This window comes from Oncorhynchus gorbuscha, linkage group LG06 (genome assembly GCF_021184085.1).
Source record: "Oncorhynchus gorbuscha isolate QuinsamMale2020 ecotype Even-year linkage group LG06, OgorEven_v1.0, whole genome shotgun sequence".
Taxonomy (NCBI): domain Eukaryota; kingdom Metazoa; phylum Chordata; class Actinopteri; order Salmoniformes; family Salmonidae; genus Oncorhynchus; species Oncorhynchus gorbuscha.
The window spans coordinates 33,364,596-33,392,342 of NC_060178.1; the positions used below are offsets into that span (position 1 = coordinate 33,364,596).

A 27,747-nucleotide genomic window follows, 5' to 3' on the forward strand; every position below is an offset into this window, starting at 1 on the left:
CGCTTGGCCATGCGTGCTTGTCTGTCGCGAGCACCCGCAGCATCAGCAACACAAAGAGGGTCGATGAGCTGTTAGATTGGAGATACAAGGCGCCGCCGGCAACTTCAAGGCCGATTTGCGGGGGAAACGAGATCACTTATAAGGTGGTGGAGCTTGTTCTTTATTCTGGCATATTTTCTTTGTCATAAATGGTGTCTTTATTTTTCAATAGGCTGCTGACCTTGTCACAGCCTCTCGTTTTCATTGACCTGCTGACGATTGCTCCATCCTTTACAGATGTGTCTGTGTGCTGGAAATGGACAATGTTGTTTTATTTCATTATAAATGCGTGAACATATTTGGCATGGCTCGAATTGCGCCGATAATTGGCTATGTGTCATTTTCATGATCATATTTTCGATGATTGCATCAATTGGATGTTCATCCTACAGCTTTCGTTTTGTTGGCTACTGTCTCAATATACAGTTGGCATATTTGTGATAACATATTACATAAAATATAGATGCTTTGTGCTCCATATCATGCTGACATGCGCCTTCTTATAGCAATGTATATATAACCAAGAATGCAGCGCCTCTGTTATAGTGAAAATCTTTACTATGTTGCCGACCCCCCACGGTCTCTTGGGTCCATCCCTGCATCACTTCCATGACGTAGGGCCTACCTGTGACATATCTTATTTTGCCATGGACCCGAGAGATGCCATTATGCATTTCACGCACTATTATTTCGATCCTTATCCCCATATATTAGATGGCATGTATAAAACAGAAAGCATCGTCTCAAACGTTGTAACAACGGATCTGTGGTGTTTCAGTCAATGATTTTGGCCTCGTTCTTCAATGCAGCATTTACCGTTGTGTGTGGCAATTTTCCTTCGATTTTAGTCCATGAATTTAGCCAGAAATTGACATTCAGGTTTATTATCTCTAGTAAAGATACCGTTGGCTGATGCTGCGTTGTCTACATATCAGGTATGGTTGGCTTCTTTCGAGTATCTCATTCGCTTACTCATTGCAGAATGAGCAATAAGAAGATCCAGTAAAGCCTCATGCCTTGATGTGTAGACGTTTAAAAAAAAAAAAAAAAAAAACTGCCCAGACTTGTTTGTCTCCCAGATGGGGAGCATTGTTGACAATAGACCTCTGAGAGGGTTACATGTGTCATAGCTCATACATCTAACCCGAAATGAGCTCCGAATGCCTACTTCCATGTCTTAAATGAGACCAAAGTGGTTTGGCAAAAATAATCATATCCCTGCTTAAAGTCTATGGATGTATATGGTTGGGTAGGTGATAAGTGGGCACATAGACAGATGGATGCTCCCCCCCTACTGTAGCACTGAATGTTTGGAGTCATCAAAATGAGTTGCTGCATTTTGTAGCCCTGTAGTCTGTACTCTACCCTTTGCAGTGGGAACTAGAGAAACAATTTCCCGAAGCGTCACTTTCGCTGTCAATAATTCATGGGGCAGGGGATACATTTTGTATTTTTTTAGAAAGAACATAAGAACATTGTGGTTTCTCAGATACAGTAGTTTAGTCAAGTCGTCTCTTGCTATAGACAGAAATCAAATCCGTGGTCAAAACCATAGCGTGTTGGTATGTTGTTTGTTTATACATTTGGCTTTGCCATATAAACAGTGTGTGCTCCCTGTAAATCTATGGGGAGAGAGATTACATGTAACAACAAGTATTGTGGATATACTGTAAGAAATTACAAATGGAAATGTGCTGAAACAGCATCTTCTTTTTGGGAGGATGAGGACATGTCTCTGTGTCACACAGTGTAATCGGTGATGTTTAATCACTTGAATCACTTGATTCCTTCCCAGGTCTGTCCAAATTGTAATTTGACCCTCTGGCCTGTAAGTACAGTATGATAGTGCATTTTCACAGATTTGGTTCAAGCTAAAATAGCAGTCAGAGAAAGCATCCTCGAGGGAATTCTAGGAATGAATGAATGGAATGAATTGATATGCATCCTGTTTTCCCAGCGTTGTCGACAAACTACTCTATGAAGGGTTGTTTTTGTCTGCATTCGGTACTGGCTTCCTCTTCCATAAATGGATCTGAGCCATTCCTGTAATAGATTTTAGTCCATTTTCACAATAATTTTATCCATGAGCCTCTTACCACAGCATCCGATCCAATCACACTATTCAAACACTGCACAATTCCTGTAGCACCACATAGTTCAATCCATCAGGCCATGACATTCCTGAATAAGAATTGGACCAGTTTTCCATAAAGCACCATCTAACAGGCCAGTCATACTGGAGGAATTTCATTCCGATCAATACACATTTGCATTCAAATTAAAAGCCACATTTTACGATATACGAGCAATGGCTGCTACTGTATGACTGAGAGTCATCGCTGCAGGCTGTTGATAAATCTCCCTGCTCGTATAATGTTAAATGATTTAGACTTATTTCTCCTCACATTTCCCCCGTGTGTGTGTGTTTTGTGGGAGTTTCTATTAATAAAGCCAGTCAGAGAGCAGTGAGTGTTTGATGTGTTATACTGCTGTAATGAAGCCAGCCTCCAGGCTGGTAAAGCCCCAACATTACCATATCCTTATGAGACTGCAGTGTGATAATACTGCCAATGCTCTGAGGGGCTTTATAGGTGACTCGTACAGGCCTATTAGGCTGTAACGCGACACCTCATTATGCTGCTGGAGGAGACCCTTCTAACTTTGAAATAGTGATGGCTAGTCGTCTGCTAGCCAAATACAATTATTTTTTTATCTGATGCGATTACTGTACATGATCTCAGATTACAATACAACGTATTTCTCAATAAAACTTGTATAGCTTTACCCTAATATAACATTTGGATTTTAGTCCAATAAAGCCTCCTCGTTTTATGATCATCCAATGATATCTCTTTAGACCTAATGGTTTCTAACCCCCTCAGATGTTTATAATCCTATACAATTGATCTTGTGACTGTTAGAACCCTCTGACAACATCATAATTCCACCAGACTACTCTATGAAGGAGTCCACAAAGACTGCATTCCTCAAGACTGCAAGATGGGTCTCCTGACATTAGGGAAGTGCTCTGAGATACTGCTACAACACGAGACCCACTGTATCACATGTACTATAATAGGCACACACACAGTTACACACGCAGATTTGCAGTTCATTCACAGTGATCGGCTTTGTGTGCGTCAGCCAGTTGAAATGACAAAATGCCACTCTGTTCTCCTCCTGCACTGGCAGATCAGGCTAGGAAACAAAGTATCACTTTGTGCCTCCTTAGGCTCCCAGCAACTGGCACAGCAGCAACTGACACAGCAGGACACCCAGCGTCTCTCCTATCACAGGCTGACAGGCCACCCCTTCCTCACGCCCTTCCCTCAGAGAGACACCTCCACTTAAACATGAACGTGTCTACACACAGTCCCACAGAAAGTTCTATATGCATGCAAACATACTGCAGATGCCATGTGCTCACAATCACAACAAATAGCCAGTGCGTGCACTTGCAGTCGTAACATTTGGAAACAAAAGCACACGGTCACATGCAAGGGGTACACACACGGACACACTCAAGCCCTCACTGCATCTGCGCAATGACACCTGACTCCAGGTAATGCCCTAGTTCCACAGTGACAGCAGGCAGGTTGAACGGCCACGCGCGCACACACCACTCGCATAGAGATACAGTATCTCTGCACACAGACACAATAGCAGCAAGGTAAGACTGCATTCTTACACAGTAACAAACACTATTTCTCTTTAAACATCCATTGTGTCAATTGTAAAGTACATGTCCTGTATGTGTAGTACTGGAGCACAATGGTAGAATGATATAATTACTGTTAGCTTGCCTCTGACGGAATTCAACTTGTAGCAGGTTGGTGTAATGCTCATCACCCAAAAACATTCAATCATATTTGATTGGAACAGCATTTTACATTTCTTCCTGGTAAATGAATAATGCTATACTGTATTGTCCAAGTTTATAGGATGCAAATATGCTTCAGTAGGTAACATGAACAGTTTGAACATGATGTGTCAGCCTCGCATCACGGTGCCATTGTGAGATGGCAAGTGTGAGGGGGAGAAAAGGCCAATTTGTTTAGTTTTTTTGTTATTGCATGGCACAGGATGGAAGCCTATTACCTCACTAGTGGTCAGTAGGGTAAGTGTAACCCTGTTGGTCATGTGACTACTACTGCTTTGTGTATCTCTATGCTCTGTCCCACCATCCAACCTTGTCTCCTCTGTCTTCTGCTACTCTTCACATCTTGACTTCAATTTGGTCCATCTTCTTTTTGATCCCTTCTATCATCCTCTTTTTCACTCCAACTCCTGCTGTCATATTATAGCTGATGTTGTTGCTCTCGGTTTTATAGATGATGATATTCTTGCATATGGTAAGACTTGCAGTATGGTGACAGGGAACATCATCTGGCCATCATGTTCCTGCCGATCTCATTGTGACGTCAGCTTCTATGTGTTACGGAAGCAGTGGTGATAGTTGAGTCTTCCTTGGAGTGAGGAGGGACAAGCCTCTTGTGGTGGTAGATCCCTTTGGCGTCTCCTTCGGTTCTGATTTGCCAAGACTCTGTTGCCATGGGAACCTGTGGTTGCTAAACTTAAGATATTTGTCATCAGAGGATGGAGAGAAGAGAGAGTGAGACAAAGAGAGGGGTAAATGTGACAATAACAACCCTGTTGTAATGCATTGCAGACGTTATTGGCACTCTAGTCAATAACAACCAATATTCTGTAACCAACTAGAGGCCCTGACCTGAATCTATGGATTCTATGTCCTTGTCCCCCACGCCCACCTTGCTATGTAGTACTACTTATTAGGTTTGCTTCCTCAATATAAGGGACATTTGTAATCCAATTAAAAACTTGCCTTGAGGCTACAGGTATCTGCTAAAGTAAGGGAATTTGGCTCCAACCCTCATCCTCATCCATACCTTCAAATACCTTTAGTTGCCCTCCATTTCATACCTGATCGCCCCTCTATATTTTTAATAACAACCCCAAAACTGCTGTTTATCTTTCTGTTTGTATTTGATTTCCCTTTGTTTCTCCCAAAGCCGCAGAGAGAGGAAGCAGCAGCAGCAACACCACTGGTCTGGGTAAAACATTGTGCAGAAGGGCAGATCGATGTTCCCTAAGGTTTTTCTGCAGTGGTGCGCAGCCCTGTCAAGTTGTGCCGCTAAAATAGGTAAAGGGTTGCACAGTTCCACCTCGTCTGTCTGCTTCGACAACAAGCTGTTTACGCTGTCAAGCTACGACACTTTAGCCAACCCATTGCGCTATTTATCATGGCACTGAGCTATGCCATTGAGCTATGGCAGTTAGCTGTTAGCTGTCCCACTGTGCTTATGACAATGAGCTGTGCTATGAAGCCATTGCACAGGGCTGTGTCACAGTGGAGTGATGTTGAGCTCTTCAGTGGCTACACAGCAGCTCCACTGCAACACAGCATTGTGATGCTATGCCACTGTCATACTGTGTTGCAGCTGTACCCTTGTCAAAGGCATCTCTCTCTCTCTGCTTCTGCAGAGCACATGGCCGCTCCTCGTGCTTCTCTCATCCCATCTGCAGCTCTGCTCTCAAGTCTGTCTACCACAGTATAGACAGACAGGCACACACACACACACACACACACACACACACACACACACACACACACACACACACACACACACACACACACACACACACACACACACACACACACACACACACACACACACACACACACACACACACACACACACACACACTGCCATGCAGACACATGCTCAACATACACCCATATGGTCAGCTTAGCTAAAGCTTTTCTACTCACACACCCAAAATATGCCCAGTCACATACAGTGCCCTCAGAAAGTATTCACACCCCTTGACTTTTTCCACATTCTGTTGTTCTACATCCTGAATTTCAAATGTTTTGTCACTGGCCTACACAAAATATCCCGTAATGTCAAAGTGGAATTATGTTTTTTGAAATTTGTACAAATGAATACAAAATGAAAACTGAAATGTATTGAGTCAATAAGTATTCAACCCCTTTGTTATAGCAAGCATAATTACGTTCAGGAGTAAAAAAAAATAAAACATCTTAACAAGCCACATAATAAGTTGCATGGACTCACTCTGTGTGCAATAATAGCGTTTATCATGATGACCACCTAATCTCTGTTCCCCACACATACAATTCTCTGTAAGGTCCCTCAGTCGAGTAGTGGATTTCAAACACAGATTCAACCACAAAGGCCAGGGAGATTTTCCAATACCTCGCAAAGAAGGGCGTAGATAAAAAATGTCAAAAGCAGACATTGAATATCTGTTTGAGCATGGTGAAGTTATTAATTACACTTTGGATGGTGAATCAATACACTGAGTCACTGCAAAGATACAAGCATCCTTCCTAACTTAGTTGCTGGAGAGGAATGAAATTAAGGATTTCACCATGAGGCCAATAATGACTTTGAAAAAGTTACAGAGTTTAATGGCTATGATAGGAGAAAATGTAGGCTGGGTCAGCAACATTTTAATTTATCCACAATACTAACCTAAATGACAGTGAAAAGAAGGAAGCCTTTACAGAATTGAAATATTCCCAAACATGCATCATGTTTGCAACAAGGCACTAAAGTAATACTGCAGAGAATATGGCAAAGCACACAGTGTTATATTTGGGACAAATCCGATACAAAACGTTACTGAGTACCACCATCCATATTTCCAAGCATATTGGTGGCTGCATCATGTTATGGGTATGCTTGTAATCATTAAGTACTGGAGAATTTGTCAGGACAAAAATGAAACGGAATGGACCTAAGCACAGGCAAAATCCTAGGGGAAAACCTGGTTCAGTCTGCTTTCCAACAGACACTGGGAGATGAATTCACCTTTTCAGCACAACAATAACCTAAAACACAAGGCCAAATCTACACTGGAGTTGTTTACCAAGAAGACACAATGTAACTGAGTTACAGTTTTGACTTAAATCTACTTGAAAATCTATGGCACAACTTGAATGTGGCTGTCTTGCAATGATCAACAACCAACTTGACAGAGCTTGAAGAATTTTGAAAAGAATCATGGGTAAATGTTGCATAATTCAGGTGTGGAAAGCTCTTAGAGACTTACCCAGAAAGACACATTATGTAAATTAGATATTTCTGTATTTCATTTTCAATAAATTTGCCAAAATGTCTAAAAACATGTTTTCAAATTGTCATTATGGGGTATTGTGTGTAGATGGGTGAGGACAAAATATATATTTAATACATTTTGAATTCAGGCTGTAACACAACAAAATGTGGAATAAGTCAAGGGGTATGAATATTTTCTGAAGGCACTGTACATCCATAACAACGCACATACTGTACACGTATGCAAACACTCATACACACTTCCACACCAATTACATGAATACCGGCATACACTAACACAGTCACTACTCCCTTACAACCAATAGCATACTCTCACCCACATCAATACACACAATATACACATTCCCTTTTATACATCTCCACACGTGATTGCTGGCTCCTTGTCCTGCCCTAACTATCGTCAGTCAGGACAAAGAGCCATTCTTGGTGAGACATTTCTGAGAGGCTCTGTCAGACCCTGTCACCCTCAGAAAGGAGAAGCATGTAGCAGAGAGAGTACAGCACGTTGTTGATCTCACTCTCTGTCTATCCCTCCCTCTCTCTCTCTCCCTCGTGCTCTCTCTGTCTCTATCCCTCTCGCTCCCTCTATCTCTATCCCCCCCCGTCTTTATATGTCTGTCTCTATTTCTCCCCATCTCTTTCTCAGGACTGTCTCACCATGCCAGGCTTCTGGCCCAAGTGCTTCGAATTTTACACACCGTGTGTTTCCACTGTACATCTGAAAATCTGTGGCTCAACAACGTGATGGTGTCTAGAGACTGACAGGTGTTGGATGAGAGGTGTTGTAGCCAGAGAGCCATGTGTATGATGGAGGTGTTGCAGCCAGAGAGCTATGTGTATGATGGAGGTGTTGCAGCCAGAGGGCTATGTGTATAATGGAGGTGTTGCAGCCAGAGGGCTATGTGTATGATGGAGGTGTTGCAGCCAGAGGGCTATGTGTATGATGGAGGTGTTGCAGCCAGAGGGCTATGTGTATGATGGAGGTGTTGCAGCCAGAGGGCTATGTGTATGATGGAGGTGTTGCAGCCAGAGGGCTATGTGATGGATGATGGAGTATGTGTTGCAGCCAGAGGGCTATGTGTATGATGGAGGTGTTGCAGCCAGAGGGCTATGTGTATGATGGAGGTGTTGCAGCCAGAGGGCTATGTGTATGATGGAGGTGTTGCAGCCAGAGGGCTATGTGTATGATGGAGGTGTTGCAGCCAGCTATGTGTATGATGGAGGTGTTGCAGCCAGAGGGCTATGTGTATGATGGAGGTGTTGCAGCCAGAGGGCTATGTGTATGATGGAGGTGTTGCAGCCAGAGGGCTATGTGTATGATGGATGCAGCCAGAGGGTGTATGATGGAGGTGTTGCAGCCCTATGTGTATGATGGAGGTGTTGCAGCCAGAGGGCTATGTGTATGATGGAGGTGTTGCAGCCAGAGGGCTATGTGTATGATGGAGGTGTTGCAGCCAGAGGGCTATGTGTATGATGGAGGTGTTGCAGCCAGAGGGCTATGTGTATGATGGAGGTGTTGCAGCCAGAGGGCCATGTGTATGATGGAGGTGTTGCAACCAGAGGGCCATGTGTATGATGGAGGTGTTGCAGCCAGAGGGCTATGTGTATGATGGAGGTGTTGCAGCCAGAGGGCTATGTGTATGATGGAGGTGTTGCAGCCAGAGGGCTATGTGTATGATGGAGGTGTTGCAGCCAGAGGGCTATGTGTATGATGGAGGTGTTGCAGCCAGAGGGCTATGTGTATGATGGAGGTGTTGCAGCCAGAGGGCTATGTGTATGATGGAGGTGTTGCAGCCAGAGGGCCATGTGTATGATGGAGGTGTTGCAGCCAGAGGGCTATGTGTATGATGGAGGTGTTGCAGCCAGAGGGCCATGTGTATGATGGAGGTGTTGCAGCCATTCTCTGGTGCAAGATAACACCAGCATCTTTCATGTCCATACATTATCTTTGTTAAATGGTGTCTGTTAGAAGTGGCGGTGGTCTTGGTGGGTGTACCATGTGGTTTTGATCTGAGGGAGCACTGCAGTCATGTGTGACGAGTATTATCCACGTTGTGCTTACGTGGAGGGTCTGTAATCAAATGCAGGTCTGGAGCAACAGAGTGCTTCCCTGCTGGGTTAACACATTATTCACAGCTGCAGTGGGGCGAGGAGAGGAGGAGAGGAGGAGAGGCAGAGGGAAATTATACTGTGAGTATAATTCCTTCTGTAGCTCAGTTGGTAGAGCATGGCGTTTGTAACGCCAGGATAGTGGGTTCGATCCCCGGGACCACCCATACGTAGAATGTATGCACACATGACTGTAAGTCGCTTTGGATAAAAGCGTCTGCTAAATGGCATATATTATTATTATTATTATATATTATTATTTTGTTCAGTTGGGATTATATTGATTTGAAAGGTGCGTTAGGTGTCATTTGAAAGGTGTGTTAGTGTCATATAATTGCGAAACCTTTTCCAGCTATCTCGGGTGTGTGTTTGGCTTCATAATAGCAGTGATGTTTGTACACAAAATGTGTGGAGCACAGTGGTCTCTGAGCGGTTCCCCTTGCCATTAACAAGCTAGTCACCAAGGGACTCTCCGAAAGAGGGGAGAGAGGAGCATAGCAAGATAGAGGAGAGCAAGGGACAAGTGTGCCATTCAAAGTGCGCCCTTTGCGTGAACTCTCATGTTTCTCCCTTCACTCAGTGAGTGCTGCTCTGTCCACAGCATTTTCTCTTTTTCTTTCCTGACAAGGGACTCTCCCACTGAAGACAACTACAACCCCCATGTTCACTCCCTTTTTCTCTCACCGCAGACAAGGTGTGCCGTTACCATGGCTACGGGCGCCAGTGAAACTCATTTAGAGGTAACCGTATCCGAAAGCCCAGGTAAATAAGGAAAACAAGAGTGATTTTAGACACAGCCTTAAAGAGAGACAGGACTTAGACGAGAATGAACGATAACGTCAGATTTACAACGAGGCCTTTGTTGGATTACATTTCGAGCTCTCTTTAAGTGTCTCTTTAAGAAAGGCATGGTGTGATGATGTGGAGTACAGTAACTGACATCAAAAGCTTTTACATAGGCCTGTCTTAGATGTGTGTGATGTGCTAAGGCCTCTGCTTTGACCCTATGTGTTCTCTGCACTTATGCTCTCGCTCAAAGAGCTGCTCTTTTATCTCCCTATTGATATTTACCGTGGTGAACTGATACATTCTGAATTGATTGAATTGTCAGGACAAAAACAAAAAGGGATGAAAACGACATGAATCGGGACAGCGAGCAGTAAATGGCAGTAGATTGTTTGATATACGAGCTACGGTAAATAACAAAACTGGATCAATAGGATCGTTTTAGTTGACTATGGTTCAGGCCTTGGTAAATCAATACACGGCCCACATCTCTGCACTTTATGCTCGGGCTTTAAGCATTTCCTTTCTCCATTCACAGACAGTCTAATGTTATGTTGCGCTGTAGTTCAAAATGTCGGTATGTGTTGGGAGCAGAATATTAGTAGTAATACCTTTACTGTGTACAAGATGTTTTATGTGGACCATTCATAGACATAAGCTGGGAGTCGGCCAGCTCGAGTAGACGTGTGGAGTGCTGCTGAGTGTTCTACTCTGCAGAAAACTTGTCCTTTACAGTTTCACGCATGAGTGTGTGAGCACGCCAGAGGCAGTGAGTGCAGTATGGGGCCGGCTAGCGAAACAGAGCAGAAGCAGTGCAGGACAGGACAGGTCCTGATGCTGGGAGAGCAGAGCACGTTGTGGGGAAATAGGATATCAGTGCCACAGTACAATGACACTCAGCACTTCCACAGAGGGAGTGAGGAACAGTCTGACAGGCAGAGATAAATCGGCTGGAGAAGCTCATCAGTTTACTCAATAACACACGCTAAAAACACAAGAGGCGGAGTCCAGTAGACTCTCAGGGTTGGCTCAGTCAGCAGTCTGGTTCAACAGACTGGCACACTGTTGACATCCTGTTGGTGCACTGTTCTGTTAAGGCCTTTGTTTGTCTAAATTGCACCATTGTTAATAAATGATAAGGTAACACTAATTCTATGATTGATTTCTACCACTGATGTGGTGGATTGGATATGAGGACAGATTATGACTTGGCTGAGGTCTTGGTAAAGGTGGACATTTTGATCGGATTTACATGGTCACGAGTGAAGAGTCAACATACAGTATAGTATTTGAATCACGAGTGAAGAGTCAACATACAGTATAGTATTTGAATCACTAAGGATAGATGGATGTAGTTGCTGATGCTTTTAGCATAACACACTACTCAAACTCACACAGCTGCCAGAGTTGATGATATGGAGTTTACTGTATCATTTCCCACAATGCCCCTGTGCAGCAACACACACTGAGTGAAATCCCACACTGGTTGCTACTTATAGCCCTGAAAGGGATACTCAGAGAGCCCAGAAAGTGTTTGTCTTCACAGTGGTGTAGAGTAGCCTGGTAACTCTAACCCACTTCAGTTCATCACAGGACCTCCCACTAACACACACACAAACACAGTCTTGTATAACTAACCTTGTGGGGGGGACACAATTCAGTCCCATTCAAAATCCTAGTTTCCCCATTTATTTAACCTTCATTTAACGAGGCGAGTCAGTTAAGAACAAATTCTTACTTACAATGACGGCCTACCAAAAGGCCTCCTGCGGAGGCGGGGGCTGGGATGACAGATAAAACGTATTAAATAAAAAATATAGGACAAAACACACATCACATTAAGAGAGACAACACAACATTGCATAAAGAGAGACCTAAGACAACAACATAGCATGGCAGCAACGCATGACAACACAACATGGTAGCAAAACAACATGACAACAGCATGGTAGCAGCACAAAACAGGGTACAAACATTATTGGCCACAGGGCAACAGCACAAAGGGCAAGAAGTTAGAGTCAACAATACATCACGCAAAGCAGCCATAACTGTCAGTAAGAGTGTCCATGATTGAGTCTTTGAGTGGACGGAGATAAAACTGTCCAGTTTGAGTGTTTGTTGCAGCTCGTTCCAGTCTCTAGCTGCAGCGAACTGAAAAGAGAAGCGACCCAGGGATGTGTGTGCTTTGGGACCTTTAACAGAATGTGACTGGCAGAACGGGTGTTGTATGTGGAGGATGAGGGCTGCAATAGCTATCTCAGATAGACAGGAGTGAGGCCTAAGAGAGTTTTATAAATAAGCATCAACCAGTGGGTCTTGCGACAGGTATACAGGGATGACCAGTTTACAGAGGAGCATAGAGTGCAGTGTCCTATAAGGAACATTGGTGGCAAATCTGTTGGCCGAATGGTAAAGAACATCTAGCCACTCAAGAGCATCCTTACCTGCCGATCTATAAATGACGTCTCCGTAACCTAGCAGGGGTAGGATGGCCATCTGAATCAGGGTTAGTTTGGCAGCTGGGGTGAAAAAGGAGCGATTATGATAGAGGAAACCAAGTCTAGATTTAACTTTAGCCTGCAGCTTTGATATGTGCTGAGAGAAGGACAGTGTACCGTCTAGCCATCCTCCCAAGTACTTGTAGGAGGTGACTACCTCAAGCTCTAGAGGTAGTAGTCACACCTGTGGGGAGAGAGCCATTCTTCTTACCAAACCATATGACCTTTGTTTTGGAGGTGTTCAGAACAAGGTTAAGGGCAGAGAAAGCTTGTTGGACACTAAGAAAGCTTTGTTGTAGAGCTTTTAACACAAAATCCAGGGAGGATTTTAACCCCTAACCTTAACCCGAAAACCTTAACCCTAAACCTAACCCTAGCTCCAAACTCTAACCCAAAAAACTAAGCTTAGCTCCTAACCCTAAACCTAATTCTAACACTAATTGTAACCTTAACCCTAAACCCCCTAGAAATAGCATTTCATCTTGTGGGGACTAACAACATGTACACAGTATGTCCACAACAAAAAAAAGTGTACTATTCTAGTATAGTTCCACACACACACGGACCTAGATACACACATAGCTTCTCGTACAGACACATGGCCGCTCATAAAGACCTAAGGGTCGAAACCTTGTAACAATAAAACCACCTGGGAGCATGAACAGCAGTGTTTTCCTTGTTATTTTTATGAATTCAACCATAACTCCAGCACATACAAAAAAGTACCTGGATGTGCGTATGTTCTTCAGCTTTTGCTCACTAATCCAAGGAAAACACACCCCCTAACCACCCCTGATGTGGGAATGTTTAGATTATATGGCTTAAAGTTTATATCTGACTGGCAAGGAAAGCTAACAAGGTCGATAAAGACTGGAATCAAAGGTCCTCGTCTTATCTTCAATTCAACCCTGTGGCATTTAAATCTGCTCTGTTGTCATGACTCAATCATGACCAACTGAAATCAGGCCCTATCAGTGTGAGCCAGTGGAGGGGTTCGCATCGTCCGTGGTTGTGTGGTAGGTAGGTACACTATGATTTATGTTTTGGACAAAGGTAATTTACTGAATCAATATTTCAAGCCTGGATACTGGTCTATAATTCACATGGCCAATACCAGCAAAATTATATTGTAATCATTATGTTGTTATAGTAGCAGTGAGCAACTGCCTTGTAGATAAATGAACAACAAGCTTCCTTGTCCATGAGACTTTCTTGTCCATAAGTGCATTATGAGGTTAGGTCTCAGGGTGCGAATCTCTAATGAATTTTGTAGAGAGAAGAAATTAGATGTACACTGTAATGTGTCCTTTACACACTGACATTGACATTTCCAGAGATAAGCTTCGGCACTCAGGGAACCACATTTTATACTCTGATAAACAGGAAATTCTCTTGAGCATAGCTGTCAATGTCATTTCCTGTCTTCGCTGTAGTAGAGCTTTATCATTCAATATTATAGTCAGGGATTCTGTAGATATCATATTGGTTTGTTTTGTTTGTGGCCTAGCTAGTCTGGTGCGCTAGCATTCTACCACTTGGCAGATCTAAAATGCTCTGTGGGCATGATGAGCACCAATGTTCACATTAGGAGCTCCCTACACTTTAATAATGTTGCATTTCCACTGAGGATTTACCCTAGTGTTTTACCAAAAAGCCTCAGACTTTTGTGTTTCCACCTCCGTGGCCCGGCTACTGGGACTCACTGGGCCATGGCCCAAGTGGACCTGCACTATCTTGGCATAATGGATCATCAAATAATTGGCATATACCTTTGCTCTTACAGAATTTCCATGTGGGAAAGCCTATTGGATTATAACTTGTTTTTAACTAGAAAAGAATGATTTGTAACTGACTTTTTCCGACAACATAGGTACAGCGAATCCCCTTATTGTGAGGGACACTTTTAAATGTGCCTTTAGAGGCCATGCAATTCAATACTCATCTTTAAAACAAAAGCAATTTAGGTCAAATTAGTTCATATTAACGAAGTAAAAAAGGACTAACAGTACAGACAGAGAGCAATAGAGGCACAGAATATGTTATAGAAAAAAACAAAAAGGAATAGAGGAACTTATTTAAGAAAGATCAAATATAACATATTATTTAAAATATGAAGTGAACTGGATGGAATATGGGAGAAGAAACAAATGAATCTTCAACATAGAAATGCAACCAAAAATAATTTACTGAAACTTGTTACGAATGATGGAGTCACCCTTGATTCATCAAACTATGTTTTTAAAGAGGAAGCTAATTATTTTAAGCATATGTTTTCATTTCAGTCTCCTCCATCTTCACTAACTGAAGTTAATTGTATGGATTTTTTTTTCTGTTAATAGTGTAAAATTAACAACTGTACAGAAAGATTCATGTGAAGGCCAAACTACAGAGGAGGAACTTATTGATGCAATTAAAGCATTTAAGTTTGGGAAAAATCCAGGGATAGATGGCATATCAGTTGAAGTATACCAAACATTTTTTGATGTACTCAGAGGACCGTTTTAACCACTCCTATAAAAATGGTAGATTATCAGATACTCAACCAGGTCTGATTTTCATAACTTCTGAAACAGGACCCAAGTGGTAAATATAAACATCCAGTCCATTAAAAAAAATGGGAGGCCCATTACAATTCAAAAATGGCAAAAATTCAGACAAATTCCATGGCGTATAGAATTAAAAAGGTGTTAAAAAATGTTGGATATTATTCATCCTAATCAGACATATTTTTTACATGGACAATACATTGGAGGCAATATAAAACAAGTACTGGGAAAAATAGAACATTATGAAAAATCAGGGAAACCAGGCCTGGTATTCATAGTTGACTTAAAGGCTTTTGATAAAGTACAACAGGAATTGATATATAAATAGCTGGAATACAGTGCATTCAGAAAGTATCCAGACCCCTTTCCTTTTTCCACATTTTGATACGTTACAATATTATTCTACAATATATATATATATATTTTAAATAAAATCTAATCAGATGTATTTAAATAGTCCTTCTTACATCAGCTGATATATCAAAGTGCTGTACAGAAACCCAGCCTAAAACCCCAAACAGTAAGCAATGCAGGTGTAGAATCACGGTGGCTAGGAAAAACTCCCTAGAAAGGCCAAAACCTAGGAAGACACCTAGAGAGGAACCAGGCTATGAGGGGTGGCCAGTCCTCTTCTGGCTGTGCCGGGTGGAGATTATAACAGAACATGGCCAAGGTGTTCAAATGTTCATAAATGACCAGCAGGGTCAAATAATAATAATCACACTGGTTGTCGAGGGTGCAACAAGTCAGCACCTCAGGAGTAAATGTCAGTTGGCTTTTCATAGACAATCATTGAAGATCCTCATCAATCTACACAAAATACCCCATAATTATTTATTTTTTAACCAGGCAAGTCAGTTAAGAACAAATTCTTATTTTCAATGACGGCCTAGGAACAGTGGGTTAACTGTCTGTTCAGGGGCAGAACGACAGATTTGTACCTTGTCGGTTCGGGGGTTTGAACTTGCAACTTTCCGGTTACTAGTCTAGCGCTCTAACCACTAGGCTACCCTGCCGCACCACACGACGAAGCAAAAACACGTTAAAATGTATGCAAAATCGCAATGTTCCTATAGTAAACCCTGAAATAGACACGTGTCAACGGGCTCATCGTTTAAATAAAAAAATGCTTTCAATTCAGAATTCTAACATAAATCTAATCATCTTGGGATTGTCCGTAACATTTCAGACTGAGCTCAGAAAACATTCAATTCACATTTATTCATCTTTGACATTTCTTTGAACAAATATTGTCATGTGACAGGGTTGAGACTTGGGTGATGGTTGAATACTGTAACAGGGTTGAAGAGACACATCGGTTTCGATATAAACTACTTTAGTTTACTATCAAAATCCCTTCAAGATGTACCCGCAAACATTGCACTTCATTGGATGCAACCATGTAATAAGGACATTTAGATACATTTAGAACAATCTGGTTTTTATTAACCAAACTGCAGTAAATATCCAAAAACGATTTAAAAAACATCCATCATTAGAGTAATTAATAACATTCAACACGTTTCATCAGAAAAGTTCAACGTGTCATCAAACTGTAGGAACATTTTAGGGCATTTAGAATGTTAGAACAGCTGTAACTACAGCACTAGTGTCAGCATGACTATCCTTCTTCTCAGGAGCACCATAGTCACTCATTCATGGTTTTCTTCCTGAGAGTCTGGCCCACACGTCTCTCTCAACCTCTACGTGGCGGGATGTCACACGCTGTGGGGGTGGGATCATCTCAAGGACTTCATCAAACTGAAACCAGTGGATGTCGTCTCCAAAAGGCCAGAAAAATGTTTTTGGGTCCTACACGATGCATACATTTCACTTGTACACTCATTTCATCCGTGCAGAGGATGAAGCCCGGATAAAGGTCATCATCGTATTCCACTATACACCACTGCCTAAGAAGACCTGGACTTCCCCACTGGATTTCGTCCACAGGTTGTAGATTTTCCTCATTGGCTGGCTGTTCTGGAGCAGCCAGGACCTTCTGCCTGAAACTGAAGTAGTGTGTGTTAAAGCATGTACAGTTTCGGTCCTTCATTGTTGAACAAAGGCAGCTGACATCACGAGACATCAGCTCACCAGGAGCGCGGGTGATGACCTGGTGTATTCTCATGGTGGAGGGCACCGCTTTTATCGGGCTTGGCATCATCTCCATCGCACGTTCGACATCGGCACACTTCACAAAGAACAGCTTCCCTGACGTGTTTGTCTCACGGAGGGCTTTGTAAAGCTCCTGTGCATCACTGATATCACGGCCCTCAGCCACCAACCCGTCCTCCGTCCTCTCCAACGTTCCTCCCACACCATCAGGAGCCCCTTTTTCCTGCCTCAACATTTCTTTTCCATCTCTGACGCTCCGTCTCAAGGTATTGTTCCCTTTTACTGGGTCAGCATTTTGACTTGCTCGACACTGCCTTTGTCTCTCTGCTGTTGATGTGGGCGCCACCATTCCCCAGATGTTTCAGTGGATAACGTTAAATCAAAGATTCTTAGAATATATGCATGTATACACTATAATCCTTGAGTAATTTAGGATCTAGAGCGACTTAAAGGAACAACTGGAGTTAAGAGCCCAACTCTCATACCCCTAGGCTACCTGCCTTAAAATATATTTTTTTGTTCACATGGAACACATTACAGCATGTTTCATAAGTGAATATAATCTATATATAACGTATAATATATTGACAAATGTATTTGTTTAGATGCAATATTCATAAATAAAGTATATAACTCAACCCTGTCACAGGTTTACAGCCCCTGTTAGTGTCACTGCTGTCGTTGAAGGAAGACCAAAGCGCAGCGTGGTGAGCTGACATTTTTCCTTTATTTAAAATGACGGCAACAAAACAATAAACCATACAAAACGACCGTGAAGCTTAAGTGCTATAGTGCCACAAACAAATAAAACTTCCCACACAGAAAGGAGGGAAAAGGGCTACCTAAGTATGGTTCCCAATCAGAGACAATGATAGACAGCTGTCCCTGATTGAGAACCATACCCGGCCCAAACAAAAAAAATACAAAAACATGGAAAATAGAACATAGAATGCCCACCCCAAATTACACCCTGACCAAACCAAATAGAGACATAAAAAGGCTCTTTAAGGTCAGGGCGTGACAGTTACAATGAAACATGTGTACGGGTTGAGTGTGACAGGGTTTCATTTTGGGGGGGGGGGGGCTCAAAGTGGCCTCCTTTGGGGGCTCAAAATGGCTCCTCATGTGGTGAAGGACAGGAGACCACATGGTGTGCAACGAAATGAATGTATTGTATATTTTTATGGGTTAAAGTATAATTTTGATAAGTACTAGTTTTCCATCTGTATTTCATGTAATGGGGTTGTTTTGGTCTGCTCAACAGTCCCCACCTGTCTTTAAAAAACAATAAAACAAAGACATAAAAGAATGTGATTACGTACCATGCAGTTAAAAATGGTTGAATAATGCCACTTCCTGTTAATGATGGCACATAAGGGTGGACTGACCATTTTTATTGGCGGAGTTTGGTTGGCGTAACGGGGTTGAGTGTACACTGAGGGATAGAGCTAAATTGTGTGATTTTAATCAATAATAATGCGTTTATTTGATTTAAAAAATGCTTCCTCAAACAAAAGAACACAAATATACAATACCAGCCAAAAGTTTTAGAACACCTCTTCATAAAAAAAAAAACTTTATTGTTCACGGCTTATGCATTGCAAGAATAAAAAAATGCACCGTTGAGGCTACAACAGCCATTTTGTTTTATAGTATTTCTGTTTTATAATATTTCATCCCTTGATCAAAGATCACCTCATGGATTAACTATAACCAAAGGAGTGCTCCTCACCTGTGTCTCTACATTATCCAAAGAGCGTTTGAGTAATCAAGTGAAACACGTGATATTACATGCAGACATACGGATTACAGTATATGTTTGGATAGGGAAGGACAGAGTCAGTCAGTCAGAGTGAGTGACTTCCTGAGTGACTCCCAAAGGTCCAGTCAGGACAGAATGATTCAGCCTGTTATGTGATCAGAATGTTGGTTCTCAACCATGTCCTCCTGAGTAGTCCTACTACTGTACATAGCCTTTCAGATAGGCGTTCACATAAACATACTGTTGTTGAAGGTAAGTATTATCAACCGAGCCAAGGTTTTCTCTTCACTTCATCTGCTGTGGAGTTCTTTTGTATCCGTTCACACACCTTGTGTAAATTGCACACATTCACACACACACATTTATATGTAATCAAACATGTTCATGGGTGTGATATAAAGAGAGATAAGCTGATAGTGCGTGGCTAGCGGCTTTGGTTATCATTTCACTTTCTGCCTGCAGAGAGGCGACGGCAGGGCAAATTCCAGCCGTTCCGACGCCTGTTTGGGAGGAGGAAGAAGAGGGAGGCAGCGGAGAGGGGCTTTGATGCAGTAGAGCTGAAGGCTAGCTTCTCCACAGGGGAAGTGTGCAACGGAGTCGTCTCAGATGATGAGGAGACCAATCAACATCTGAGGTAAAACATGGACATTTATGCATTCGGTTTGATGCTGTGAAATACTCCGGCAGTCAAGATTGTTCATAATGTTGTCATAAAGAGTTGAACCGCCATTGCAGTTTCCCCCACCGATTGCTTGTACAGGCCTCCACCTCAAAAAGGAAACAAACTCTAAACACAGGTCTTATCAATAATTTAGCCTGCATGGCCTTGAGCACATTATGTCTTTAATCCCTTTCAGTAAAGACACACTTACCCAGACCACAGAGAAAGCCTATGATACTATTCCCACGAAGACCCAACTTATATCCCACATATACACAGTGCCCTCAGAAAGTATTTACACCCCTCGACGTTTTCAACATTTTGTTGTTTTACAGCCTGAATGTAAGATTTTTTTTTTTGAGATTTTGCGTCACTGGCCTACACACAATAACCCATAATGTCAAAGTGGAAATATGTTTTCAGAAATGTTTACTAATTCATTTAAAATGAAAAACTGAAATGTTTTGAGTCGAGCATTCACCCCTTTTGTTATATGGCAAGCCTAAATAAGTTCAGGAGTAGAAATGTTCTTTAACAACTCACATAATAAGTTGCATGGACTCAATAATAGTGTGCAATAATAGTGTTTTTCATGATTTTTGAATGACTACCTCATCTCTGTACCCCACACATACAATTATGTGTAATATTCCTCAGTCGAGCAGTGCATTTCAAACACAGATTCAACCACAAAGACCAGGGAGGTTTTTACAATGCCTCACAAAGAAGGGGGAACGTATTGTTAGATGGGTCATACATTTAAAAAAAGAAGACATTGAATATCCCTTTGAGCATGCTGAAGTTATTAATCACACTTTGGATGGTGTATCAATACACCCAGTCACTACAAAGATACAGGCATCCTTCCTAACTCAGTTGCCGGAGAGGAAGGAAACCGGGTTTAATAGCTGTGATAGGAGAAAATTGAGGATGGCTCAACAACATTGTAGTTACTCCACAATACTAACCTAAATGACAGAGTGAAAAGAAGGAAGCCTACACGGAATACAAATGTTCCTAAACATGCATCCTGTGATTCCTGTTTGTGAAACGGCAAGAAATGTGGCAAAGAAATGAATTTCATGTTCTGAATACAAAGCGTTATGTTTGGGGCGAATCCATGACAACACATCACTGAGTACCACTCTTCATATTTTCCAGCATGGTGGTGGCTGCATCATGTTATGGGTTGCTTGTCATCAGCAAGGACTAGGGAGTTTTTTAAAGAGTAAAATAAATGGAATTGAACTAAGCACAGGCAAAATCCTAGAGGAAAACCATGTTCAGTCTGTTTTCCAACAGACACTGGGAGACAAATTCACCTTTCAGCAGGACAATAACCTAAAACACAAGGTCAAATATACACTGGAGTTGCTTACTAAGATGCTATTGAATGTTCCTGACTGAATGGATTAGTTACGGTTTTGACTTAAATGGCTTAAAAATCTATGGCAAGACTTGAAAATGGCTGTGGAGCAATGATCAACAACCAACTCGACAGAGCTTGAAGAATTTAAAAAATAATAATAATGTGCAAATATTGTAAAATCCAGGTGTGCAAAACTCTTAGACCTTCCCAGAAAGACTCAGCTGTAATCGCTGCCAAAGGAGCTTCTACACAGTATTGGTTCAGGGGTGTAAATACTTATGTATCTAAATGAGATATTTCTGTATTCCATTTTCAATAAAGTTGCAAAAATGTATAGAAACACGTTTTCCCATTGTCATTATGGGGTATCGTATGTAGATTGGTTCGATTATTTTTATTTTTTTACATTCATTTTGAATTCAGTCTGTAACCCAACAAAATGTAGAATAGATCAAGGGGTAGGTATACCTTCTGAAGACACTGTATTACCATGTGGCTTCTCGATTGCAATGGATCTGGTTATCTACTATCATGTCAGCAGAGTCGATTAAATCTCACGGTCTGGTGAGAAAGGGGTGCGGTTCAGTTGAAATGTGGTCTATAAACTGCTTGACTGACTTTTAGCTTTTAATTTATGGAGTTTAGAGTGTGTGAGGGACACTACACCCTGTCAGAAATGAATGACTGACTGTAATAACATACTATATCTGTAGAGTCTGTTTTGTCTTTGCAGGGAGCTGAACCCCATTGGCTCCCGAGCCCTCTCCCACGACAGTGTGTTTATCCCAGAGGAAGCAGTACAGGAGCCCAGTCCAGAACATACCATGTCCCAGGAAAACGTCTCCGATAAAGTCAGGAACCTGCAGGTGGGATTTAAATACACACATGCACGCACACACACACACAGTCAGATGTATGTTCACAGTCTTGGTTGATGACTCGTAGGTCAACCGTTGCCCCAGGTAACAATCAATTACACTCTAACAGACACTTTAGCGTTCCTGCTCTCGTCAATGTCTAACACCAAACCCAAAATGTGTGTGTGTACGTGTTGAATGTGCAGAGGCAGATAGCACAGAATATCAAGTTTGGCCAGAGGCCCCCCTCTCTGAGGAAGAGTGAGGGAGACGAGGGCAGCTCAGATGAAGAGGAGGTGCCCAGGAGCCCCCTGAAGGTCTTAGCCCAGGTGGAAGCTGAGCCAGTGGACACAGAGACAAAGGTAAAGGTAAGATTATTAATGGCAAACTGGGCACCATTGGTATACATACTAATTGCATACTATTTGGTTCACTGTTAGCTTATAATGCTACAGTAGTAACCTAAAGAATTAGTATTGGAAATATAGGAAGAGATTGACAATGTATTCTTTCCATGACAACCAGGGGGCCAGCATGAGCCAAGGGCCCAGCCAGAGCCAAGGGCCCAGCCAGAGCCACGGAGCTGCCCAGGCCGGGACTCCAAGTACTCCAGTGAAATCTCCTAGGTCCAAACGAGTTCTTCCAGCCACCGGTACCATCGAGTCCATCGACCTGGATGGAGTCCCACAGTCTGTTCCTAGACTGGACAACACCGCTGCCAAGCATAAACTGTCAGTCAAACCCAAAAACCAGAGGATCTCCCGCAAGCACCGCCGATTCACACAGGTGAGAGGGGGTCAGGTTCCTTACAGTTGGTGGTCTTTCTTTGGTATAAATGTGCAATGCATAGAATTGTCATGTAGATGGAATAGAGTGAGATGGAGCTCAACAACAGAAATCAAAATACATACTTTTTTTCCAGGATTTGCAAGAGGTGGATATCCCTGGCATACTGCAGGAGGAAACAGATGCCGCCGACGTCCAATACAGAACCGCTGAGGAAGAGACACCCCCAGAGAAAACTAAGAAGCAGAAACTGCAGGAGGACGAGAGAAAGGAGTCCAGGAGGAAGAGAGAGCTGGCAGAACAAAGGCACAGAGAGGAAGAAGAGGATAGGAAGAAGAAAGCGGAGGAGTGGAGGCTACGTGAGTTAGAGGAGGAGAGATGTCGCCAACAGGAGGAGGAACTTATACGTAAAGAGGAGGAGGAAAGAAGCCAGGGAGAGGAGATGGAGAGGAGGATGAAAGAAGAAGAAGAAAGGAGGATTAGGGAGGAAGAAGAAAGGAGACAGAGAGAACTGGAAGTGATGAGAATCAGAGAGGAAGAAGAGAGGATACAGAGAGAAGAAGAGAGAAGGATGAGGGAGGAATTGGAGCTTATGCAGCGAGAGGAGGAGCAGAGGACACTGGAGGAAGAGAAAAGGAGGAAAGAGGAAGAGGAAAGAATGAGGAAAGAGGAAGAGGAGAGGAAGCAGCACGAACTGGAGGCAGAGCGTCTCTGTGTCGAGGAGGAAAAGAGACTGAAAGAGGCAGAAGAAGAGGAGGAAAGGAAGAAAAAGCAGGTGGAAGAAAAGAGAAAACTGCTTGCAGAGGAGGAGGAGGAGAAGAGACTGTGTGCAGAAGTGGCTGCGAGCAGCTCTGACCCTGAAAGGAAGAGGAGGGCGGAGGAGGTGCGCTGGAGAGAGATGGAGGAGAGACAAAGGCCGTTCACCTTCAAAGTGTCCTCTGGGGAGAAGCAGATTCTGTTCCAGAAGGTCAACCTGACGCCTGTTACGCCGGCCTCCAGCCAGCAGGGGGGCGCTGTGACTGAACACAAAGAGGGAGTCAAGGCCTCGTCCCCTGGAGGAGCTGACTCCCCAACCCTCCCGTCCTCTCAGTATGTCCCCCACACAGCCATCCTGGTGACGGGTGCCCAGCTCTGTGGGACTGCTGTCAACCTGGACCATATCAAAGAAACAGCTTGTAAGTCTCTACTGGGTCTGGCAGATGAAAAGAAAGCTGCCATGGGCACCCCACCACCAACCAAGAGCAAGACTTCACCAGACCGCAAGTCTGGGAAAACCAAATCCCTCAGCGAGTCCACAGACCAGTCCAGTGCAGCCGTCCTTGCAGAGTGGGCCAGTATCCGCTCCAAGATATTCAAGGGGGAGGGAAAGTATGAGGAATACCCAGACCACCAGAGCCAGAGCCGACCCAGCAGTGAGGACCAGAGTCCCTTCCTCCATAGCAACCTCAGGAAGACCATGTCCGCCAGCGCCAAGTTCTCCATCACCCCGGCCAGGAAGAAGTTTGCCGACTCAAACAGGAGCTCTGAGGTGTTGAGTCAGGAAGAGAAGGAAGGAGGAAGGCCAGCATCTGCTATCTCCGACACCTCCTCCAGTGCCTCTGTTCCCCCTGCAGCTTCACCAGCCCCAGACAGCAAGACCCAGAGCCGGGGCGGTAAGACTGTCCGGATTGCAGATGGAACAGGGGAGTGCATGTTTGCCAAAGACCTCCCGTCTTTCATAGTCCCCAGCTCTTCCCAGGCCTCACCCAGACCCAAGGGCTCTGAGACAGATACTGGGAGCCTGGGAGGAGAATCAGAGGACTCTGATGGCCGGGAGGAGGGGGAGGAGAAGGGCCAGCCATCTCCGTTTGGAATCAAGCTGAGGAGGACCAACTACTCCCTCCGCTTCCACAGTGATCAGTCGACAGACAAGAGGAAGAAGAGGTACAGTGCCGGCGACAGCTTTGACGGGGTCCCCTCACCTCTGACCCCCATTGACCGCGACTCTGACGCCTCAGTGTTCTCTAATAGCTCCAGCCCTGCATCTCCACTCAGAGAGAGCATTCCTGGGGTCAAGCCTGGACATGTGATTGTATCTCTTCCAGAGCCCCGGGCCAAAGCAGGAAAGTCTCCCACCCCTTCCATGCACAGCGAGGGGGAGAAGCTGCCGTCCAAACCCTCACTTTACCAGAGACCCAGCACATCCCCTAAACCTGCAACCCCTCCCCCCTCTCCACTCCCCAAAGTGGGCAGAGAGAGTTCCAGTGACGCAGTGGTCCAGAGGAGCTGGGTGGAGGCTGATTCAGCTGGCCATGAGGAGCGAGGTGAGAGGAGGAGGGAGGAGACCTCAGCTGTGGCCCAGCTCCACAGGAACGGCCAGGGACAGAGCCAGGGCCAGGGGGAGGGGGAGCCCAAGGAGAAGAGGTCCTTCTTCCCCTCCATCAGTATCCCCTGGCGGGAGAAGGCTGACAGGAAGACGGAGCTCATCAGAAGAGGTCAGTGTCACCTTGGGAAACGCCTGTGCTGCGAGTCCAAGACAGAGATTTGATTTCTTTTTTTTAAGCGAGTAGGAAAGTCACTCCTGCATTTGAATTACTTGAGTCATTTTGTGTGAATGTCCCAGTATATGATAGTTGTCTCGTCTCGCCCCTTACAGAGGGAAAGCCATCACTGCAGAGTAGGCACTCATTGGACAGTACGCGGGTCCAGGACAAGGAGTCAGGGCCTCTGTGGATCACGCTAGCGCTGCAGAAACAGAAAGGCTTCAGGGAGCAGCAGCAGAGCCGAGACGAACGCCGCAGCCACAGAGAGGCCAAACTGTCTGAGAAGCAAACCAAGGACAGCGTATGTTACTGCACTTTAACATACACGAATGCCGTACATACACACACATGTGCTTATGTAGAGAAAGACATGCACGTTCTCAGTAGTCACCTGTACTAATAACAGTAGGAGAGCACAGCTGAAAGGTAACTGTGTTCCATAGGATGTGTTGCTTAGTCCTATGGAGGGTAAGGGGAGTAGAAACACCAACCCTCCCAAACCACAGACACCGGAGGAAGCTAAGAGACCAGACACCCTCCTGGGCCGCTTGGAGCGCCGGGACCTCCTGAAGAAAGCCAACACCCTGCCCAGCTCTGTCACAGGTAAGAGCTTGCATATTCACAAGTGTTTGACATCACACTTTCCCAAGATCGGATCGGACAGTTAGGATATTACATCTGGATCATCATAATCAAACCAATCTGTTATGTAAATTGCATGGATGACTACACTTTTATGGCGTCCTCGGCGTGCTTTATAACCCTTTCTCTCTGGGTCTTGTCTTCCAGTTGAGATTGCAGACCCCACTCCATCGCCCCCTGCAGTGAAGGAGTTGACCAAGCGCTTCCCATCCACTGACTCTCCCCAGGTGTCCACTGAGCCGGCCTGGCTGGCTCTGGCCAAGCGCAAGGCTAAAGCCTGGAGTGACTGCCCTCAGATCATCAAATAACCTACTCTCTAACCTCTACACTGCCCATGAACTATGACCCCTGTCCCAAACCATCCCCTGACCTCTCCTCTCTGGTGTGCACCTGACCCTGCATTCTAACCTCAGCCACCAGACCAAGTCATTCTCCTCCCATGCCACAATAACCATGCACTTGTTTGATTATGTCAAAAGTGTGTTTCACATTCATAATATAAATATGATCACACGTCTACAAACATGAACACTCAGTTCAAGCATGCTCTTACATGAAAACATGAACACAAGCATGCTCTTACACGAAAACATGAACACAAACTCAATTATTTTTTCAAGATTACCTGGCTGTATACTATCAACTATATAATATCTTCCAACAAGTCAAAACATCCTATAGCAGCCAATCATGGCCACTGCTGGCCATTGCATTAGCCAATCCCAACCCTTCCTTCCCTTCAGTAGCCAATCAAAGCTCCACAGCTGTAAATAGATCATACACTAAACATAATACAAGATACAAAATGTGATGTATTGGAAAGATGTGTCTTGACAGGTCTGAAAAAAAGATAAAGATTCTTCATTTCAAGGGTACTTTGGAGACAGTGTTTTAAGGGCTACCAGTAGCCAATAACCCAACATGATCATCCCTGGTTTTACCTCCCTTCAAATAAAAACATTTCCTTATCTCGTGGGGTTTATTTCAAGCACTGGTTTTAACCATGTTGAAACAATATATTTGTCATCTCTGAGCCTTGTCTGCAATGTACAGAATAAGCTTCTTTTTTTTCTTAAAAAACAAACAAACGTGTATTCAAAAGCAGTACTTTAGTATATAACTAGTCTCACTGTGTCCGTGATGACTGTGACAGCTGTCAAAGATGCTATATTGTAAAAAAAGAAGATAAATACATTGCCATGACAGAGTTGTTTTGAATCTCACCGCAGTTTGTAAAATAACACTAGATCTGTCATAATCAAATGTCGACTGTACTGAAACAAACCATGAAAGACCAGGTGTCAGGTGGTTGTGAATTGCACAATGTTCTTACCACTCTAATTGTGTCCTGTATTTTGCTTTGCTGTGGAAAGAAGACAACCTACCGGCTGTAACATACATTCTCCTGTCATGTCACCGCTAATGTGTTGACCTATAATAAGGCCTTTTCTCCTCCAGCGTTTGGAAAGTCACATTCTGTGAATCCCATCATGGGATAAGCTTACAGCTATATCACATCCTCTTCCATTTTCCTCAATGTCATGTGAACCAGTCAGCCTTGCTATGAGAACATCTGCTGGGCTGTCTGTTGATGACAGACATCCTGTGGCTATTTCTCCCATCACTACCTTGCTCTCACTACTCAATGTAAAGACCTGTATGTGTGTTGTTAGAGGCGGTTTTTACCAGAAAGTTGGTCAAAAAGAGGACCCCAAGGCTCAGTCACTTTGGCATTTTTGTTTAACTTTGATTGTGTGCAATAGTGTAGTGTACACAGTGTTGTATGTAACAACATATTGTTTGATAATATTTGCACTTTTTTTGTCTGACTTAAAAGGTATTCATGAGAACATCTTAAAGTGATGCAAATGTTATGAATTATGTAAATTAAATACTGATGTCTGAACTCTAAGCTTAGAATCATATTCCTC

General features: G+C 43.6%; 1 protein-coding gene across 4 annotated transcripts; it reads left to right on the forward strand.

Moving 5' to 3' along the window:
* cracd (capping protein inhibiting regulator of actin dynamics) lies at positions 1–27,728 on the forward strand. 4 transcript variants are annotated; one of them, XM_046353041.1, is made up of 9 exons: positions 1–143; positions 19,442–19,613; positions 21,743–21,875; positions 22,073–22,234; positions 22,392–22,652; positions 22,789–25,126; positions 25,288–25,475; positions 25,618–25,777; positions 25,964–27,728. In XM_046353041.1, exons 3-9 carry the CDS (start codon positions 21,834–21,836, stop codon positions 26,122–26,124), a joined length of 3,312 nt encoding a protein of 1,103 aa, XP_046208997.1. In that variant the 5' UTR covers positions 1–143; positions 19,442–19,613; positions 21,743–21,833; the 3' UTR covers positions 26,125–27,728. The 4 variants fall into 4 exon arrangements, with proteins under 4 accessions (XP_046208997.1, XP_046208995.1, XP_046208996.1 ...); XM_046353039.1 differs by lacking the exon at positions 1–143 and adding an exon at positions 13,441–13,576; XM_046353040.1 differs by lacking the exon at positions 1–143 and adding an exon at positions 13,464–13,572.
* The last annotated feature ends 19 nt before the right edge of the window (positions 27,729–27,747 follow it).

Coding starts and splice junctions, on each gene's coding strand:
- cracd (XM_046353041.1), top strand. CDS start 21,834: ATGTCCCAGGAAAACGTCTCCGATAAAGTCAGGAACCTGCAG. Junction 21,876..22,072: donor ATAAAGTCAGGAACCTGCAG/GTGGGATTTAAA, acceptor TTGAATGTGCAG/AGGCAGATAGCACAGAATAT. Junction 25,778..25,963: donor CCTGCCCAGCTCTGTCACAG/GTAAGAGCTTGC, acceptor CTTGTCTTCCAG/TTGAGATTGCAGACCCCACT.